The sequence below is a fragment of the Astatotilapia calliptera genome, chromosome 23 (genome assembly GCF_964374335.1).
Source record: "Astatotilapia calliptera chromosome 23, fAstCal68.1, whole genome shotgun sequence".
NCBI classification, from domain to species: domain Eukaryota; kingdom Metazoa; phylum Chordata; class Actinopteri; order Cichliformes; family Cichlidae; genus Astatotilapia; species Astatotilapia calliptera.
Window position 1 is genome coordinate 15,674,638 of NC_137443.1, and position 19,101 is coordinate 15,693,738.

The 19,101-nt window shown below is 40.5% G+C and overlaps 2 protein-coding genes across 4 annotated transcripts; one reads left to right on the forward strand and one right to left on the reverse strand.

The window, feature by feature from the left end:
- Positions 1-1,055: 1,055 nt before the first annotated feature.
- gadd45ab (growth arrest and DNA-damage-inducible, alpha, b) lies at positions 1,056-2,950 on the reverse strand. The gene is made up of 4 exons (XM_026160053.2): positions 2,791-2,950; positions 2,383-2,484; positions 2,074-2,281; positions 1,056-1,869 (listed from the first exon to the last, which is right to left on the reverse strand). Exons 1-4 carry the CDS (start codon positions 2,838-2,840, stop codon positions 1,756-1,758), a joined length of 474 nt encoding a protein of 157 aa, XP_026015838.1. The 5' UTR covers positions 2,841-2,950; the 3' UTR covers positions 1,056-1,755.
- Positions 2,951-3,664: 714 nt separating this feature from the next.
- Positions 3,665-19,088, forward strand: sec16b (SEC16 homolog B, endoplasmic reticulum export factor). 3 transcript variants are annotated; one of them, XM_026159095.2, is made up of 25 exons: positions 3,665-3,792; positions 4,304-4,582; positions 4,825-4,913; positions 5,010-5,112; positions 6,842-7,044; positions 7,120-7,271; positions 9,116-9,177; positions 9,301-9,439; positions 9,562-9,792; positions 10,225-10,322; positions 12,451-12,532; positions 12,633-12,750; positions 12,828-12,939; positions 13,106-13,211; positions 13,851-13,988; positions 14,084-14,197; positions 15,829-15,904; positions 15,984-16,143; positions 16,256-16,419; positions 16,523-16,551; positions 16,707-16,814; positions 16,902-16,997; positions 17,076-17,190; positions 17,505-17,548; positions 17,937-19,088. In XM_026159095.2, exons 2-24 carry the CDS (start codon positions 4,320-4,322, stop codon positions 17,519-17,521), a joined length of 2,775 nt encoding a protein of 924 aa, XP_026014880.2. In that variant the 5' UTR covers positions 3,665-3,792; positions 4,304-4,319; the 3' UTR covers positions 17,522-17,548; positions 17,937-19,088. The 3 variants fall into 3 exon arrangements, with proteins under 3 accessions (XP_026014880.2, XP_026014879.2, XP_026014882.2); XM_026159094.2 differs by lacking the exon at positions 3,665-3,792 and adding an exon at positions 4,090-4,229; XM_026159097.2 differs by lacking the exon at positions 3,665-3,792 and adding an exon at positions 4,090-4,229 and having other exon boundaries at positions 16,905-16,997.
- The last annotated feature ends 13 nt before the right edge of the window (positions 19,089-19,101 follow it).

Sequence of the window (19,101 nt, forward strand, 5' to 3'; positions counted from 1 at the left end):
AACCACAGACCGTGTAGCTTCTGTCATACCCCACAATCCTCCTCAGTCTTCCAGTCCCTTTTTGACCCAGTTTCCCCTCCCCATCTGTTAGCCCTCCGCTTGACAGGAATGTTGTCTTTGTGATATCCCTGCCTGCAAACTGACATCTCTTCAGTGGGTCAGTCTCTGTGCGTACACTGCATGTTAATTACAAGAACTATTATTGCCAGTGGTCAGAGGGTATGCCTCTATTCATGTGGCTATTTTTAGGCATAAAGCTAAAGTACTGTACAGCTCTAGCAATAGAGCTGAATAGCCCTGACTCATGCATCCTTTGTCTCGTGACGCTCTGTGTGGAAACCTTTGTCCTTTCTAACTCTGTGCAAGCACCATAAGTTCTGGTTTTCTCTTTTTACAGCCTGAAAGGGGTCTTCAACATTTTTTTTTCATGCCTCACTGCTATTTTTAATTCTCTCAGCAGTAAATTTAGCACTGATTGCGTGAATGCAGAGGGGTGTGAAGAAGGAGCTGTCACAATGAGCCCCATCCCACTTAGATTTGACTACAATGGGAATTCTCCACCCCTCTGTGTAATAAGATCTCCAAGATGTGCAAAAGGTCAACGTTTACTAGGGTTCCCATGCAGGAGTAAACTTTATTTCAAGAAACCTAATGCCTGCAGCACATTTCAAAGCCAGCTAATCTGGTCTGAAAAGACTTGTAGTTGTCCATTTTTCTGCCACAGGCTAGATTTTTTTTTCCCCCCCTCAAGCTGGGAAACAAAGCCCAGATGAGGTGCACAACTCTAGTTCCTTCTCAGACCATGTGGATTACCGAAAACACGTTAGCTACTCCACTTCTGTCTTTGTTGTACACCCTCCTAAACAGGTTGGCTTTATGCTGAAATGCAAAAGAAAAGAAAAGCGAAAGCATATGTCAAGTAAATAAATAAACGAGTCACTTCCCTTGTGACATGTAACAACAAACTCCAAATGTCAGGAAATTCATGCATGATTTTCTAAAAGTGCACGGATGGAGTAGTTGCTGAAAAGGTAAAGCAAAACCCATCTGAGAACTGTTTTTAAATGTTATTTTATTCAAATTTTCAAGGCACAATCTTTTCAACTATGCACAATAAATATAACTTATTAAATTAATAACATAACAAGTTACCGGACAAACATTGTATTGTCCATAATAATAATAATAATAATAAACTGTGAAAACTTTCCCTTTTGAGTTATCAGAGTTATCAAAGTGACAAGTTTTTAAATAAGATTAAGTAAATGTTCTCTTGAAGAAATGCTGAGTCAATTTGGTCAAATTTTCATGAGGAGTTTTTCAAGCTGACAGCTGACTGATCCACTCTGTTGTGGTCCAGTTCCTGGAGTCTTGTCAGCTGAGACACTCTGTCGGCTTTTCCCCCAGTCCATGCGCCTGTGCTCGGCACCACGTGTGCTCCATGCTCACATGATTCAGTTTCCTCGAAAATTATTCTTTCTCGGCAGAGAAAGGCGCAGTCATACGTTAAAATCCGGGAACCCAGACAGCTGAGTCACTCTTCCTTGGCCCACAAGTTCACCCTGACCTGGTAAATTTGTTGGAACGCTTGTGCTCTTTTTTTCCCCCCTTCCTTCTCCTAACTCTCCCGTCGCTCCCTCTCCACTTCTCTCTCTCTGGGGCGCTTTCCAATCAAGTCCAACACAGACATTAACACAGGCCTTAGGCAGTTACTTTTTCCCCATTGCACACAATACATTTATATTCCAAGCAGCTTCATCGGTCAGGAAGGTTGATAACAGGCACCCACTGATCCAAACACCGGCAGTCTCTGCAGAATCTGTTCAACTTGCTCAGTGCAGGGTCCTTCCACGGGGATGACTGCGGATTCTGCACAGGAAAGAGCAAAGCGGTTACCATCTGTTCTTTTATGAAACGTGCAAATAATAATTCAGATTGCATAACTGATGCCAACTCCCAAGTGCTGACAGCAGAAACGAGAAGCAATAAACCCCAGGTACATTTGATTGCTCAAAAGGAAATGAGCAATATTCCCAAGGTTTAAACTACACGGACGTGAGTAACAGTACTTACAGTAACTAGAACACAGTGTAAGTCCATTGGCTCTCCTCCAGGCTTCACTCCGCCGAGTATCTCTGCCAGACGCCTCATGTTGCTCACACGCAGGATGTTGATGTCATTCTCGCAGCAGAATGCCTGTATCAAGGTAAAGTGAATCTGCAGAGCCACATCCTCCTCATCATCTGTGGCCAGTAGACACAACACCACATTGTCTGGATCCCTAAAAGCAATGAGGAAAAAGATAAAGCAAACATTACTACTTCATGCTCATCCCAGCTAGTTTTTCATAGTGCGGCAGTAGCGAGCTTACTATCAACTTACACATTGAGTGACTTTGCTGCTTCATAAACTCCGACAGTGATGCAACCCTGAGGCAATGCAGAGCTCAGGACCTCCTCTAACGCTGTAGCCACCGAGTCCATTCTAAAGAAACAAAAGTTTAACAGAACGCGCATGATCAGAGAGGCTGTTAGTTTAAGATTTGATGCCCCAATTTTCCATCTAACGCCGTTCACGTGACATGTGAATGCCAGCTCGTGATGTAACGTTGCATGTGTGATACAAATGCAAGAACCGGGGGACGGCTCAATATAATAGGGCTGAATGTCGGTCACAAAGGGCAGTGTGCAATTATATCTGCAAACCAATAATTCTAACAAAAAGTTTCTAAATTCGTATTAAAAACAGAATTAAATTAAAGGAAAATGCAGAGTTCAACGCAAAGCTAACCTTTCTGTTGAATTATCTCCACTGGTATCTTCAAAAGTCATATTGCACATCCAACCGGGTCTTGGTATAATGTCCAGAGCGGAATCTGTGCGTCCTCTGTTGTCTAGTGAGACTCTCGCTGTGCTCGGAGAGTCCGGGTTCCAGTAGTAAAAATCCTGTGTACGCAGAACTCATTTGCATAAAGCCTACCCAGTTGTGGATGACTGGTCACGTGATTCACATTGAACCTGTGCTTAGAAGAAAGCGACATCCCGTGGCCTAACAGGACAATGACTAATATGAGAATAATCAGAACTAGTTTCTGGAAATATAGTAAAACCAATTCGTCAGTAATCACGAGGCATTTTCAGAATTACAGCAACTAACCAAACATTTTATTTCACTTCCACACGGTGAAACAAAGTAACATGTCATAGCTTCTATGAACATTTGCAAAAAAAAAAAAAAATCCCCAGTAAATATTCATTTTAACAAATAGACCCCAAATGCATTCATGTGTTTTTACAAATACAGATTTAAAACATTAACCTTTAGTGATTTCGTTTTACGGTGCAAAGTAGTTTCTGGCTTCAATATAAAAATGTCTAATAATTTTACAATGGTTTCTTGAACATGACAGTAAGTTCACTGCACTTTAATGACCACCACAGTCACCAGATCGCAATCAAACGGGGTGTGATAGAGCGCGAGATTCGCGTCATGGATGTGCAGCCTACACATCTGCAGCACCATGTGATGGAAGATGTAAATATATGACTTGAATGAAAGGAAATGTGGGATATAGCGCCTCTGCTGGTAAGTAATGTGTACTTTTTTTTTAAACTGTGAAAAAACGTTGGGCTCTGACGCTTTCGCTGTCTCGAAAACTAAATCTGATCGGAGACCAGCTGACCGTCATCTGCATCCTGCCTACCGGCAACGTGGCAAGTTGCGCTTTTTTCTGCACATGCAACCTACAGTCGAAGGCACGGTTTGTCATGTTGTGCTGACGTAGACCAGAAGGTCAGTTTAGTTTTTATTGTGATTATCCCGAGGATGAGCCTGATTTCCTCTTTTACAGCCCCCTGGAACAGCAGCTGTCAAACTCTTCAGGGCGTGCTCCACTGTTTACCTTCAGATCACTGAGATACACAATGCAAACACAACGGCGATCAAGGAATGTGCGCCGCTTATGTGTGCTTTTTAATCTGTTTAATATGTAACTATACTATGGTAATATATATATATACATACATATATATATATATATTCCTCGCACTTGGATTTACTCTGATTTCACCTCCAGAGCACCGAGACGACATTTTTTATGGGTCACAGTATTTTGTGAACTTTATCCTCTTGTTATCATACCGATTTGTTATCAGCTCATGTTGTGAGTTTCCCATGGAGTGATGTGGCATTTGTGGATGTACTTTGACTGTGGCTGGGATGTGTGAGCTGTAAGTATAACAAACGTTTGCAACTTTCTTCCTGCGAATTAATGATTGCAGACATTTCCCATTTTTTACCGCAGGTGTTAAAGGGTCATCATGGATCACAGAGGTCACTACTGGCCGGACTCAGGCCGTCATTCCCACAGAACAAAAGACAGAGAGGGATACACCAGCCACTCTCAGCAGGAAAGGGACCAGCTCTATCCACCTCCGGACCTCAGAGAGAGGGACAAGCACTGGGGCCATCCTGATGCCCGTTACAATGTTCATTTCCCTCTGCCTACACCTGACTTTTATCCATACAACAGTCAGCAGTATCAGTATGGGTATGGACCTGAGCACCAAAGACCTCTGTCCAGGTTTGTACAGTTACAAGTGACCCCAACTGGCTACTAAGCTGGAGTTATTATTTGGGTATTATTAGTGTGTTTGTGAATGCAATGTAGGATAAAAGTTGCACAACAGTTGGTAAAAGAAGCCTGGTTCCAACACTGAGCTTAGTGTAGCTTTCTGTCCTTGCTAACAGTGCATGCTGGGATATGCAGTGCATCACAGATGATGGAAATGTAATGACTTCATTAAGATTCTCCTTTATTTTCAGGCATGGTTATGACTATCCACCTTACAGCCACTGGGACTACAGAGACAGCTATGGTTGTTATGACTACAGAGGGCAGCATGGACGACAAGGTGTAGTGATACAAAACAGCCAAGCTTTTTTTTTTTAAAGTTATCTTCTACTCTCTGTATAAGAGAGATGGATGATGTGTAACGCTGTTTTTTAAGATGGTGGCCAGTGGGGTCCTCAAGAACCATGGAGAGCAGATCGGTACCATGACAGGGCACACAACCAAGAACAACTAGGAAGCGTGAATGCTCAGGAGTACAGGTGGGTCAGTGCACTCTACTTCTATCAAAGCCAGTGCCTTTGCTATCTGATGATACTGTGAAAATGATACCTGCACAAAAGAGAGAGGTACATCCAGAAATGTTGACAGGTTAAACGGTTCTCTAGCACTACAAAGTTTGTATGGAGGGTTTAATAAAAACAAAAAAGAAGAAACAATAAAAAGTAAAAGAAAACCTATAATGTTGGGGTTTCAGTATAATATGTTGTGGTGATAGATGGTCACTCTTGATCAAGAGTGAGTGTAGAAATAAGCTAGAGGAGAATGTGTACACAAGAAATCAACAAACAGGCAAGTACAGGGAGTGCAGAATTATTAGGCAAATGAGTATTTTGTCCACATCATCCTCTTCATGCATGTTGTCTTACTCCAAGCTGTATAGGCTCGAAAGCCTACTACCAATTAAGCATATTAGGTGATGTGCATCTCTGTAATGAGAAGGGGTGTGGTCTAATGACATCAACACCCTATATCAGGATTGCATAATTATTAGGCAACGTCCTTTCCTTTGGCAAAATGGGTCAAAAGAAGGACTTGACAGGCTCAGAAAAGTCAAAAATAGTGAGATATCTTGCAGAGGGATGCAGCAGTCTCAAAATTGCAGAGCTTCTGAAGCGTGATCATCAAACAATCAAGCGTTTCATTCAAAATAGTCAACAGGGTCGCAAGAAGCGTGTGGAAAAACCAAGGCGCAAAATAACTGCCCATGAACTGAGAAAAGTCAAGCGTGCAGCTGCCAAGATGCCACTTGCCACCAGTTTGGCCATATTTCAGAGCTGCAACATCACTGGAGTGCCCAAAAGCACAAGGTGTGCAATACTCAGAGACATGGCCAAGGTAAGAAAGGCTGAAAGACGACCACCACTGAACAAGACACACAAGCTGAAACGTCAAGACTGGGCCAAGAAATATCTCAAGACTGGTTTTTCTAAGGTTTTATGGACTGATGAAATGAGAGTGAGTCTTGATGGGCCAGATGGATGGGCCCGTGGCTGGATTGGTAAAGGGCAGAGAGCTCCAGTCCGACTCAGACGCCAGCAAGGTGGAGGTGGAGTACTGGTTTGGGCTGGTATCATCAAAGATGAGCTTGTGGGGCCTTTTCGGGTTGAGGATGGAGTCAAGCTCAACTCCCAGTCCTACTGCCAGTTTCTGGAAGACACCTTCTTCAAGCAGTGGTACAGGAAGAAGTCTGCATCCTTCAAGAAAAACGTGATTTTCATGCAGGACAATGCTCCATCACACGCGTCCAAGTACTCCACAGCCTGGCTGGCAAGAAAGGGTATAAAAGAAGAAAAACTAATGACATGGCCTCCTTGTTCACCTGATCTGAACCCCATTGAGAACCTGTGGTCCATCATCAAATGTCAGATTTACAAGGAGGGAAAACAGTACACCTCTCTGAACAGTGTCTGGGAGGCTGTGGTTGCTGCTGCACGCAATGTTGATGGTGAACAGATCAAAACACTGACAGAATCCATGGATGGCAGGCTTTTGAGTGTCCTTGCAAAGAAAGGTGGCTATATTGGTCGCTGATTTGTTTTTGTTTTGTTTTTGAATGTCAGAAATGTATATTTGTGAATGTGGAGATGTTATATTGGTTTCACTGGTAAAAATAAATAAGAAAGTCACACGAATACAGCATAGACTTAACTGCTATGTGTTCTCGCAGTGAAGAAGAAAGCAATGCACATGAAAATGCATTTCTTTCAGGTACAACCAGGTGAGAGACAGCTCTCAGCATTACCTCAATGACTTTGAGGACAATCCCTCCAGAGACAATGAAGAGATTTCCTCTTTTTACCTTGGGACATTAGAAAGCTCCAAAAACTCAGGGTTATCTTCCAGCAGCTATGAGCTGAGTCAGTACATGAATGGAGCCGAACACAGTGATGCTGCCCCTCAACCCTATGGAGGTGAGCACGCAGTTCCTCTCACGTCCACATTGTCTCTGCTTATGCCTCTTTTTTTAAAGCTTTGTATTTTCTCAGACCAAGCACATGTGCATCAGATGTCAGCTCCTCTGAAGTACTCGATCCCTCATGCTGTTATCAGTTTTGGGCCTGCGGGTCAACTGATTCGGGTCACTACAGGCTTGTCAGCACAGGAGAATGTCAGCCACCTGGAAATCCACAGTCTGGAGGTAGGTTCAGTCAAGTTGTTTAAAAAAAGCAACCGATTTTCATGGAGGATACTACTAATCTTTTACCAGATGAAAATTATAGCACTCTCATGGACCTTAAGGGTCCTAAAGGTATACTATAGTCAGACTAATAGGATTGATTTGGGTCTGTTGGAAAGGATTTCACAAATCCACAATTATTTTGCTCATGTCAGTGATAATTAAGCCATTAACATTAATATTTCATGCATTGTCATTTGTTTAATTTAATTTCCCTTTATTAAAGAAACACATGGGTCCATAACAAATAAAATAAATAAATACATACAGAATAGGGCTGTTCGATATACCGATATATATCGGATGACGATATAAAAATGTCTATGTTTCATTTTACGCTACTGTTTGTTTCGTGGTGTCGCAAAATAAACTGTTTATGGCAATATTTTTTTCATCGTTTTGATGGTCACTGTAGTGGCTATATTAATTTCTTAAAGTTCTCTCTTTCTCTTACATTTAATATAACCACACTACAGACAGACAAGCGTTTGTTTTTATGCCTTGTCGTTAGCAACAACGACGGTAACACCATCGCGTGTCCGCTTGGTCCACATAAGCCTTTCACAATAAAGCTCAAGATCCTGTTGAGACTTTTCAAAATAAACTGAATCACGTGAAGGATGCAGAGTTTTTACGGATGAGAAGCAAAAAAAGAGCCGTCAGGTGCTAAAAAATAAACCTTAGACTCAAACGTTAGAACAGGCTTTTCCCCGCAGCACGCTGTGTAATAAATACTCACAAAGAAAACGGCGGCCGTTACAACTTATGTCTAAAAATGTGTAGTTTCTTAAAACACTCGACTCCAGGTACACGACGCCTAGCTGGAAACACTTAACGCAAGTCGAGCTGCCCAGATTCACAGAATTTACAGAAAATGTTACATTTTTGTGATTTATATCGTTATCGGACGGTAGATGTCTTAATATAAGGATATGATATTTTGGTCATATTGCACAGCCCTAATACAGAATACATTATTTTTTCTGTTGTTGCTTTGTATTCCCCTGAAACGTGTAACACAGCATGTATAATGGTTTCTTGGAAACCTAAAAACTCTTTGAGTTTGAAAATATTTATGTCACAGAGTAGTTAGGGTTATTAATTGGTGAATATTGATTTGTTGAGGTCTTTCCTGCACATTGGTTTTAAGTTTTCCACTACTCAGTAGCTACAAATATATGTTTTATATTTCTACTCGATGTGGCACATTTTGTCCACCATGGTTTTAGTTCTGTTTTGTCTGCTGTCAGTATCAGTATAAATCCATGTTTTGAAACTGCACATGGGAGAATAAGTCTTGATGGAGGATTTTTCTCTTCAAATGTACCTCTAGTGTTTTAATTTTTAATTTTTAATTTTTATTTTTATTTTTACTAAAAGTTATAGTAAAACAGTGGATATGAGTCTACAAACAGTTAAACGCTTCCCCATGAAATTTAGCCTGCTGGGTAATACTCGGGGTCAGAGGCTGGACTTTTTTTCTTTCTTTTTTTTTTAACACAGAGGGCTGATCCAGACTTCCTGTATTGGGGTTCTGGTTCAGCAGACTGACACCTTATAATCTTAGGTATCTTAGGTAATCTTATAACCACTAGGTACGTTAGTAACTACAGTAGTTAATACTATCCAGTTTTCTGTACTAAATAGTAAATCTTGCAGAAATGGGCTTTTATTTTATTTTTGTTTTAGAAATACCTTTATAATTTACAGCTACAGGAGAGTAAATTGGCCCTTACAATAAAACATTAGCAGTAATGTTTCCAGTAAGGTTTCAAGACATTATTTTTGTCTTTAAATGTACATAGGTTATTCTAAGTGAGACACAGGAGCAGCATGAAATGAGAAGCTTCCCAGGGCCTTTAACCAGGTAATAGTCTTTGGTTTTGTAATTCTGACAATAACAAACTGCATTCAGCTGTATGCCAGATCTAGGATTATTATTAGACTTGTGAGACTTCCATGTTTGAATGTTATGTATATTTTACTGAAGGGAGGATTTGCACAAAGTGGATGCTATAGAGTTTGCCCACCAGATGGCAGGCGCCTGCACGAGGGACAACAAACTGCAAGATAAAAGCTCTGCTGCCCTTTTGTGGAATATTCTGATATTGCTCTGCAGACAGAATGGAGTAAGTGGATTATGTGTTGGCATTACACAGTATGTAGAGGGATCACATTGCCATCAGAGAGACATCAGGGCAATTATTGTGATTATTTTTGATACAGTTGTCACTGTATTTTGGTATTTCAGCAAATAGTCGGGTCAGATATCGCAGAGTTGCTGATGCAGGACTCACATTCAGATGGAAGCTGCCCATCAGATGCCCCCACGCTTATTGACTTCAATGAGGATACAACTGCTGAAGCACCACCTTGCAAAGGAGACGACCTGCTCACAGGAAACCGGAGCAGCTTTAGCTCAGAGAACTCTGAGAAGGGCCTGCAGACCTACACTCAACTACTGCTGGCTGGAAGAAAGAAGGTCTCCACATTCACCTTGAATTAGCTTTTTAACAGCTGCTGACAAGTCTAGCATTTAACTCTAGTGGCTTCAAAAGACGTCAGGCCCACTGCACAGAGCCAAGATAAATTAATGTGACCATGAGACATGATTTTAGTTTTAATCCTCTGCACTTTTCTCTAATGTTTGATTTTGCGTGAAACATTATAGAGACCTCTTTAGAGCAACAGGTAATATGATATTGTATAATGAATGCAAATTTACAATGTTTCCTCTGGGATGCTCTGGAGTAAATATATAAATTAGCATAAAATGAAACTAATCAAGTTAAATTCATGTGTATATATGCAAGAATTTAGTCAGTCACATTTAGTCAGGATAAAATAATCAAATATTAATCAGTCTGTACTGTGTACTGTAGCTCAGTCTCTATCTTTCATATGTGGTTTTCAGGAGGCCCTGGAGTCGGCTATGACCAGCGGCCTGTGGGGACATGCACTTTTTCTGGCCAGCAAAATGGACAACAGGTCCTATATGACTGTACTGAACAGGTGAGAAAACTCATGGCCTCTGAGACGTGACAGCTGAGAGAAATCAGCACACAGCTCTATGTGGTAATTTGTCAAGAATTGCTAAACTTAGATATTTATGGCTTCCTTCACACTTGCGTTAGCACTACTAGGAAGTGTGAGAAATGTTCCTGTCGGTCCATTTTGGTCCAGACTCAAATTATTTGATATATTTCCACAAAATGTGGACTTTCAAATCCTCAGAGGATGAAAAATAGAAACTTTGATGTTCCAGTAACTTCCTCTAGCACTCCCAAGAGGTTTTTCATTTGTCCAACAGTACCTTAGTGATCTGATATGCTAGATAGAAATATTTTAAAATGAGATCTGATTGTTTTTGCTGAAAGCAATCACAGTGAGTACCCAGACTTTCCTGCCTTTAGGCGCAAGGACAGCTAAGATTAGGAGTAGTGATGAGAAGGTTACTTTTTAAAAGTAGAGGTTACATATTCTGCTTCCAGAACAGGAAACTAGACTTGGAGTGGTCTTGAGCAATAGTTCTCCAGGCTTTCTGAAGGTCTTTCAAAGTTTTTTCGTTGGACATTGACTGCTTTTCACTCATTTTCAGTCCAGTTCAGTCCAGTCGTGGTCCTGAACACTGACCTATGACTCATTCAAACATAACAAGGCACCGAACTCAAGAGATGAACCAGTCTTGTGTCTACACATAGCAGAAAACTTAGCAAATAACCAATCTTAAATGATTTCTTTAATCACTTTGTCACCAGCAGCCTGTCGCAAAGGTTTAAATTATTCCCATTTATGTAGTTGAATCTATAAAGGACACTGAAGAAAACACAGTTTCACAGGCATATAATATATTTTTGTCCCAGCAAGGTGATTCCTATAGAGCATTTAATCAAAAACCTGGCACATATCCTAAAAAATGAAAACGGGAAACTTGACAAAGGGGGGATAAAATAAGGTGTAGCAGCCCTAAAATCTACAGCAGATGAAGCAGCATCTGAAAGCAATATCCTTTAGAAATAGGGGGAGAAATCCAGCAAAGAGCTGAAAGTGTACCTCAGAATTACATCTGTCACTTCATTTGATCTATCTACTGAAGCTTCCCTAGAATTGATCCCACTGGATGAGCCATTCCACTATGCTAAATTAATCAAAACATGGACTGACAATCAGTGGCAACAAGTCTTGTAGTGAGTATCTACCACCATTCTGAAAACACAGTGGAGGTTCTGTCATGAAGCAGAAGCCATCAACCTTCCAAAGAAGAGCTTTGAGTGTCCCTCAAAAAGCCTGGAGAAGTATTCCTGAAGACTACCTAAAGAAATTATGAGAAAGCTGCTTAAGGGGGTTTAGGTTGTTTTGAAAAATAAAGATATTCATGCCTGATATTAACTTTGAAGATCATTATAATTGTACAAACTCAGTTTGCCATAAATACTCCGTTTGGCTTTTGCACCATATTGCATTAATTTTTTTGTTTTATATTTTTGTTTCAATTAATTTGAGCGTCAGCTATTTTTCAGAGTTTCAGAGTGTGTGTGTCTAACCGCGCTGGTTGGTTTTAATTGTTTTCAAAATGTTTAGTTTTTTTGTTGTTTTTTTAGTTTCACTGTCATTTTTATTTACTAACTAATTAATGACAATATAGGTGCTGTTTGTCAGTGGAAACGTTTGAAAAGTTCACCAAACGTATTAGAGAAGAACAGTTGGCTTTCCCTCATACACTAAAAATCGGTACCAAAGCCTCGTAATTAAAATCATTTATTTCTAGTTTTCTTTTTTGTTTAGTTTTCATTAACAGTAATAAACAGAAATCATTATAATACAGATATTCTCATTAAACTCCCGTGAGCTATTTATCATGTAACCCAGTCTAGTTTTTACAGACTATTTGTACAGACTAAGTGGTATGTCTCAGCAGCCCAGCAGCAGGTTGTCAGTAGAGGAATGTCTGGGGAGAAGGCTGGCAGATAGGCAGACTGATTTTGATTTGTAATTGACAAGAGGGGCAGAATCTGAGCTATCAGTGTGGTGTTTCACTTGTGTGCATACTAGCAGAACAGATGCACTTTAAATGGGATAGTTCCTGTTTTTGTAAAGCCTTGCTTAAGACGTGCAGTGACACAGGCTGCTCTGTTGGCAGGTTCACAGGCCAGCTAACGCCCAGTGATCCCCTCCAGACTCTCTTCCAGCTGCGTTCTGGGAGAATTCCTGCTGCAGCCACGGTAAAATATCCAGAACCTAACAAAACTCTTATATGAAGACAAGCTTATGCTACAGCCTGTATCTTATTACTAAGGTTTAATAGTGATTTTCTGTGCTCAGTGCTGTGGAAATGAAAAATGGGGAGACTGGAGGCCCCATCTGGCTGTTATGCTCTCCAATGAGACAGGAGATCCAGCCATCCAACAGAAGGCCATCGTCACCATGGGAGATACACTCGGTACTGATACACCGACTGACTGACAGGTTGTCATGCACACACATACAAACTGATGTGTGTTGCTTTTCCCTGTGCAGCCTCCAGAGGCCTCATACATGCTGCCCATGTGTGCTACTTGACAGCCAGTGTTCCCTTCGGGGTGTTTACACAGAAGGCTGAGAGACTGGCACTTCTAGGCAGCAGCCACAGGTGAGCTGTGATTCAGACTTGCTGCCATTCATCAGTCCAAGTGCTGTTCATCTGGTTATACTGACAGCACAAGCTTAATTTTCTGCTGAAACACGTGCATGTCTTATTTTGATCTTAATTTCTGTCAGCTCTTTGCTTTGAATTTGTCTGTTTTTATTTCCTCTAGGAAATTGTTTGAGTGCTTTGCCACAAACACTGCCATCCAGTGCACTGAACTATATGAGTATTGCCAGACTCTTGGGAACAAAAGCTTTTCAATACCCTCCTTTCAAGTGGGTGCTACTTATATTTTTTGTGTTAATGGTGTACCAAATGGAAATATCAAATTTAAAGGCACCGAATATTCTCTGTGTCATCTAACATCTAACATTTTTCCATTATAACACAGCTCCACTAGCACATAGAATACATTTCCCCCCATCAATTTATTAGACACTTTTACACAGTTTAACAAAAGGTTTCTAGTTTGGATTCAATACAGGAAGATAATACATTAACATTTCATTCAGAATCAGAATATCTTTTTGTTGCAATGTATGGTCCTTGAGAACATCTGGAAGGTGAAGGTAACAGTGGTAATTGGAGCACTTGGTGCAGTGACCCCCAAGCTAGTTGAGAGGCTCCAGCAAATCCCAGGAACAACTTCCAAGATCTCTGTCCAGAAGATCGCAGTCCTAGGAACAGCAAAGATACTGCTTGGGACCCTCAAGTCCTAGACCTCTGGTAGAGGACCTGATCTTGAAGGATAAAGATTGCCGGCAAAACTTTGCCCATCTTTTGTATCTCTGGACACTATTTTAGACTCACTGCATTAGATCAAACAACCCTTAGCAAAGACTTAAATATTTGGAATCATTACCATTAAATCTGCAATAAATGCATGACTGTGGTTATTGTTGTATTTTGGTCAGGTGTATAAGTTCCTGTACGCCAATCGTCTGTTGGACTGTGGGCTTTCATCTCAGGCCTTTGATTATTGTGAGGTGGTCGGACAGGCGATCCTCAGGCATCAGGAGCCTTTCTTTGTGCTGACTGGTGAAGTCGTCAAGGTAAACCTACAGGTTGTCTTACACATCTGACTAACTATCAGTGATCTGTTCAATTACGACACAATGGTTATACTGTATGTATGTTTTTCTTGCAGCTGTCAGACAGACTGAGATACTCAGAGGGTCAGTTCAGTGAAGCAGGGCTCCATAGAGACGGGCAAGAACCTGACTGGCTGAAGCACCTACGTGCTAGGCACCACAGTTTACAGGTGATCAGGTTCTTCAGTCTTTTCACATCATACTATGTTTACCTGTGTGTGAGAGGAAATGTCTCCGTTGTCACTGCTGTACAAGGAAGAATTAAATCGTGGAGGAAATGTATGATATATGAGGGTTTCTAATTTAGCTTAGCATCAGTTCAGCACTGTCAGCAATCACAACTGCTCACAAGTGACTTGTGATTTTATTGTGCACATTTTTCCCTCATCACACCTTGAACAGGAGTGATACGAGGTACCTAATCAAAACGGTAAGTGAGGCATATTTTTTCAGATATCAGTGGTATTATTTGCACACATAAGTTACTGTTGCGTTCCTGTGATATAAAAATAAGTAGTAGGAAGTTGTTTCATGAATTAGGCTCGCAAATCATCATTGTTCTGATGGTTGTGTCATGGTCCCTGGGTCTGGGATACCTTTTTTTTAAATTAAAGTGTTTCTTGGTTTCTTTTTATTTTATTTCAAAATTCTGATTTCACATCTAGTTTTTTCATGTTTAGGTTTGGTTAGGGTCTCTGTGTATTCCTGCCTCCCTTAGTTATTTCCTGGTTCATTTTGTTAACCTTTGCCCTACGTGTTTAGTGTTCAGTTTTACTTTCCTGAGTCTAATTTCCCTGATTAGTTCCAGCTGTGTTCCCTGGTGTTTCCCATCTATCTAAGTACCTTGTGTGTATTTATAACTCAAGTCTCCTCTTGCCCTTTTTTGTCCTTTCTCAGTGTTATGTGCTCCTCTGCTCCATGCTTTCTGTGGTTCCTGCGGTTCCTGCTTTACTCTCGGTTATGTGCTCCATTGTTCTGAATTTTACCCTAGATTCGTAGGTTTTTGATTCCTGGTTACAGCTGTGAATTGAAGACTTCACCATTAGAGCTGTTTTTTGAGTTCATGTTCCATTTCCTGAATCCAGCGTATTGGGTTCATATCCTGCCTCACAGCCATTTATGATAGACCGCTAAATATTTTCATTATATCTTTCTCTACATTTCAAATCCCTTTACTTACTCATTAATAAGAAAAAAAACTACTTTAATAGATTTTAAAGGAATAAAAATGGTCCCTTAAATTGCTTCAGTTTCCATATTTATGTAAACATTCAGGGCTGATTATGCTACTAAAAATAATAATTATTAATCATTATAAAATGTATTGAATATTGGTTATGCCAGTTGTGTAGCAAAGCTTTTTTAGTCATGTTACTGTGTCAGTAGAGTTGGTAATGTTATCCCATCTGGTGGTTGCTCCTCTACTGTAGAGCGAACTAAAATATCTCAGCAGCTATTGGATGGATTACCATGAAATTTGGTACAGACATGCAGGGATCCCAGGCACTGTAGCCTATGATGACAAGTTTGACATAAGATGAACATATTGAATGGTTGCTTCTGAATTTTGCAAAGACAGCTCTAGCTCCTTTCGTCTAGCACCACCAATATTTCACTTCTTTTTAACTATTGTCATTTTGGCTTTATAACAAAATGACTGTCAAATTAATTTCATCACATGGTAAATGTTGTACTTGGGAAATATTAGCATCTGTGGAGTGTACACGGTACAAACTCACACTGCTAACATAGCTGTAATGGAACTTAAACTCTGTAACTAATATGGTGTTATCTTTATTAGACTGGAACTGTCGACTCTACTGAAGCATACCAGCCAGCTCCTGGGAATACTGTTATGTCACATGAAATGCCCTCAGGTAACTTTGCATTGTGTAGCTTTTTTCACACTGTAGAGCAGAAGTATACCTTAATAAAATGCTTTTTTTCCCTATGCAGAATCAGATTTAGATGATTTGAGCCACGGCATTCAGAGTCCTGAGCCTGAACTCCTTTATTATAGAGGACATGAGGACCAAGAAAGCATATTGCATGAAGATGGAGGAGACACTGAGGAAATGGCAGTGAGGTCATGGGGCATGGGAGCAGCTCAGGACTGGTGTGCCTCATTTACTTTTTCTTTCACACAGACAACACTCTTACTTGATATGTGTAACTGAGTCCTGACAGAGTCTATTATGTCACTGATCTCTCTCTGCCTCTTTGTCTAGGCCACAGGCCCACTGCCCGGCTACACCAGTAACAGTGGCCTATACTCCCTCAGTGCCCACAGTGGCTCCAAGCCAGAACTTCAGTTATCATAACACAGATAGTGGTGAAGTCAAAAGTGCCTCACAACATTGTCCTCCAAATAATCTGCCAGCAATAGCAGAGGGTGAGACTCTAATGTTAGACAGCAATCATTCCCTTCTCTGTTCGGGTATTTACTATGGCCCGCGGTGAGTCAGTGTGACATTTTCTTTTTATTGCTTTTACAGGGGCCGGAGCATCCTCTGGAGCAGGGATGGTGAGAAATGCATTTTAATATTCCACTGGCAACTTTTCGCTTTGATTTATTTATCGCATAAGCATAATTTTAAAGATTACATTCAAATGTATTGTGCTGTGCATTGATTAGTGCTGCTTATAAGTTAAAATGTTTGCCTTTATTTGCCTTTGAAGATGCACGGTCAGATGATTGAGACGAACTTCGGTCAGCCGGGACAAGTCGAGCAGATTGTCCCTCAAGGATTGAAAGCTTCTGAGGACACCACTGAGCCTCCTAAACAGGTGGGTGGGCTGCCTATCATATGTCACACAGCTTTCAGTGACATTAGAATTAGTTTACATGCATCACACTTTGTTCTGTGTTAAAAGCAGAACACAAAGAAAGGATGGTTCAGTGGCTGGTTCAAGTCAAAACCTAAAGTGGTCCAAAAAGAGGCTTCAGAGCAGGGAGGCCCAGCTCACACAGTAAGTATCAAGCATACTATGAGCTCAGATGTGATCTCAGTTTTCATTTAATGATACTAATCGCTGTGTATGTTACAGGACTTTTCGCCATCTGCTGACGTCTGTCCTCCTCCACCGCCTGCCAGTATCCCTCCTGGCACGTTTCCACCACAGTCTTCCACTGCTGGGATTAATCCATTCTCACGGAAAGCAGGTGGGTCACGTGATCAGTTACATAATATTCTGGCTCTGTGTCAGTGTTAGTCACTTATCACTATTTTAATAATAGATTTCAACATAAACATGTTGTCAGCTTCCACATTCTTATGGTATGTTCTGAGGTCAATGAGTGTCTTAGCTAGCGTGTCCAGTTTCATATATTACAGTCATGATGGACACCGCTTGGTTTTTTTTTAGTGCAGAAACTTAAAACATTGCAAGTGTTTCGGCTGTTACTGAGGACATTTTACCTCCATTTAACTCTACAAATGTGAGCATTTTCTTTAAATACCCATGTCTTCTCTATAGGCCAGCAGCTGGGTTAGAAACCGTGAGACTCACCTCTGTCACAGGTAAATGACGTTACTTAAGCTCCTAGGACCTGCCGTCCACATATGTGGACATCACATTTTGGGTTATTTAGACTAAAATACTCAATTTTGCTCTACATGGGCCTGATATCCACTTACGAGGGCATTATACTGCTACTGTTCTATCAAAATTTTAAATGAATATCCTCAGATGTGGCTCTTAATTTTCTTAAAAACGAAAATAAGGTTAAAAAAAAATCAGGTAATTCTTTGTTTTTACATTCATCTGGCCCCAATATGCCCAAATATCAAAGAGAAATTAAAAATGCATGTCGTGGAAGAGTTCGGGTCTTAGGAGGTTAAAGATAAGCATATTGATTCTTTATAATTCTTTACGGATTCACATTAACTAAACATGTTCTGTTTGCAGGGTCATGCGTCTTGCACCAAAAGTGAGGATATCACAATGTCACACCACATGTCGTGTACTGTAAGATGCATACCGCTCACTAGTTCTTTTTTAGTAATGCCCTTTAAAATCCTAGAGCTTGCAAACCATGATGTTCCTTGTTAGTTACAGGAATACTCTGCATCGACTTGGATATCAACTCATATTGCAGTGACAAAAACAGCTGAGGTGTGTTCTAAAAGCTGACTTAGGGGAAATTACCAGCAGACGCAGTACATATCTTGGGAAAGGGATAGCTTAACTCAGAGCAATCACGCCAGCAACACTGGGGCTGAAGTTCTACTGTGGCAAAAAATGTTGGTGTAACTGTGATCACTATGCCACGATCATCTGTGCTATATGCTGCAATTAAATATCCAGCTAAATATAAGCGTGGAAAATATTTAAAGATATACACACATATACCACTGCAGTTATATTATCTATGCTCCAACCACTGTTTTAAAACAGAAATAAGACGCACACTAATAAATGCTGTGGTCACAGAAGCTTTTTAAGCATAATTTGTAGCCCAGCTTTGCAGAGCTGTACCACATCATGGGCAGTACTTGATTCTTTTCTGTCATCTGAAAAGTGCAACAGTTGTATTTTAAATTGCACACGGGACAGAAAATAAATGCTGAAAATAAAATTGGAATAGTGTCTTCTCATGTTGTCATACTGCCAAGATTGATGATACCACATGGCGAGAGAGGGGAGGATAGCTCAGGGAAGACCTCTACCAGCCAAATACCCAGTACCCTCTTACAGCCTCTACACCCACCAGAGAGCAGACGCTTCCAGGACCAAACTGTTTATGTGCTGATGACTTATTTGTAATGAAATGGAGCTCAGCATATAAAAGGTTGATTTTACACACTGCTCTTTAAATTGTATATAAAAAACAGTAATATATACTCTTGTAATTGATTTTAGATTGACCTTTTTTATTTCTGTGTCACCGTGTAAACATGTTTGGATGTAACTGGGATGTTGTTAAGTCATTTGACTTTAAGTTTCAATGTATTGTGTTTTTGTACCTCTATACGACCACATGAAATGTGTTTATTCTCTAGCTTTTCAGCAGATTCTCGCAGCAGAGGAAAGTATTATTAAAAGCTGTATCTGCAGTCATGTTAATAGTCAC

Coding starts and splice junctions, on each gene's coding strand:
- gadd45ab (XM_026160053.2), bottom strand. CDS start 2,840: ATGTGCAATATGACTTTTGAAGATACCAGTGGAGATAATTCAACAGAA. Junction 2,485..2,790: donor GGAGATAATTCAACAGAAAG/GTTAGCTTTGCG, acceptor TTGTTTCTTTAG/AATGGACTCGGTGGCTACAG. Junction 2,282..2,382: donor GCAGCAAAGTCACTCAATGT/GTAAGTTGATAG, acceptor CATTGCTTTTAG/GGATCCAGACAATGTGGTGT.
- sec16b (XM_026159095.2), top strand. CDS start 4,320: ATGGATCACAGAGGTCACTACTGGCCGGACTCAGGCCGTCATTCCCAC. Junction 4,914..5,009: donor AGGGCAGCATGGACGACAAG/GTGTAGTGATAC, acceptor CTGTTTTTTAAG/ATGGTGGCCAGTGGGGTCCT. Junction 9,178..9,300: donor TTCCCAGGGCCTTTAACCAG/GTAATAGTCTTT, acceptor ATTTTACTGAAG/GGAGGATTTGCACAAAGTGG.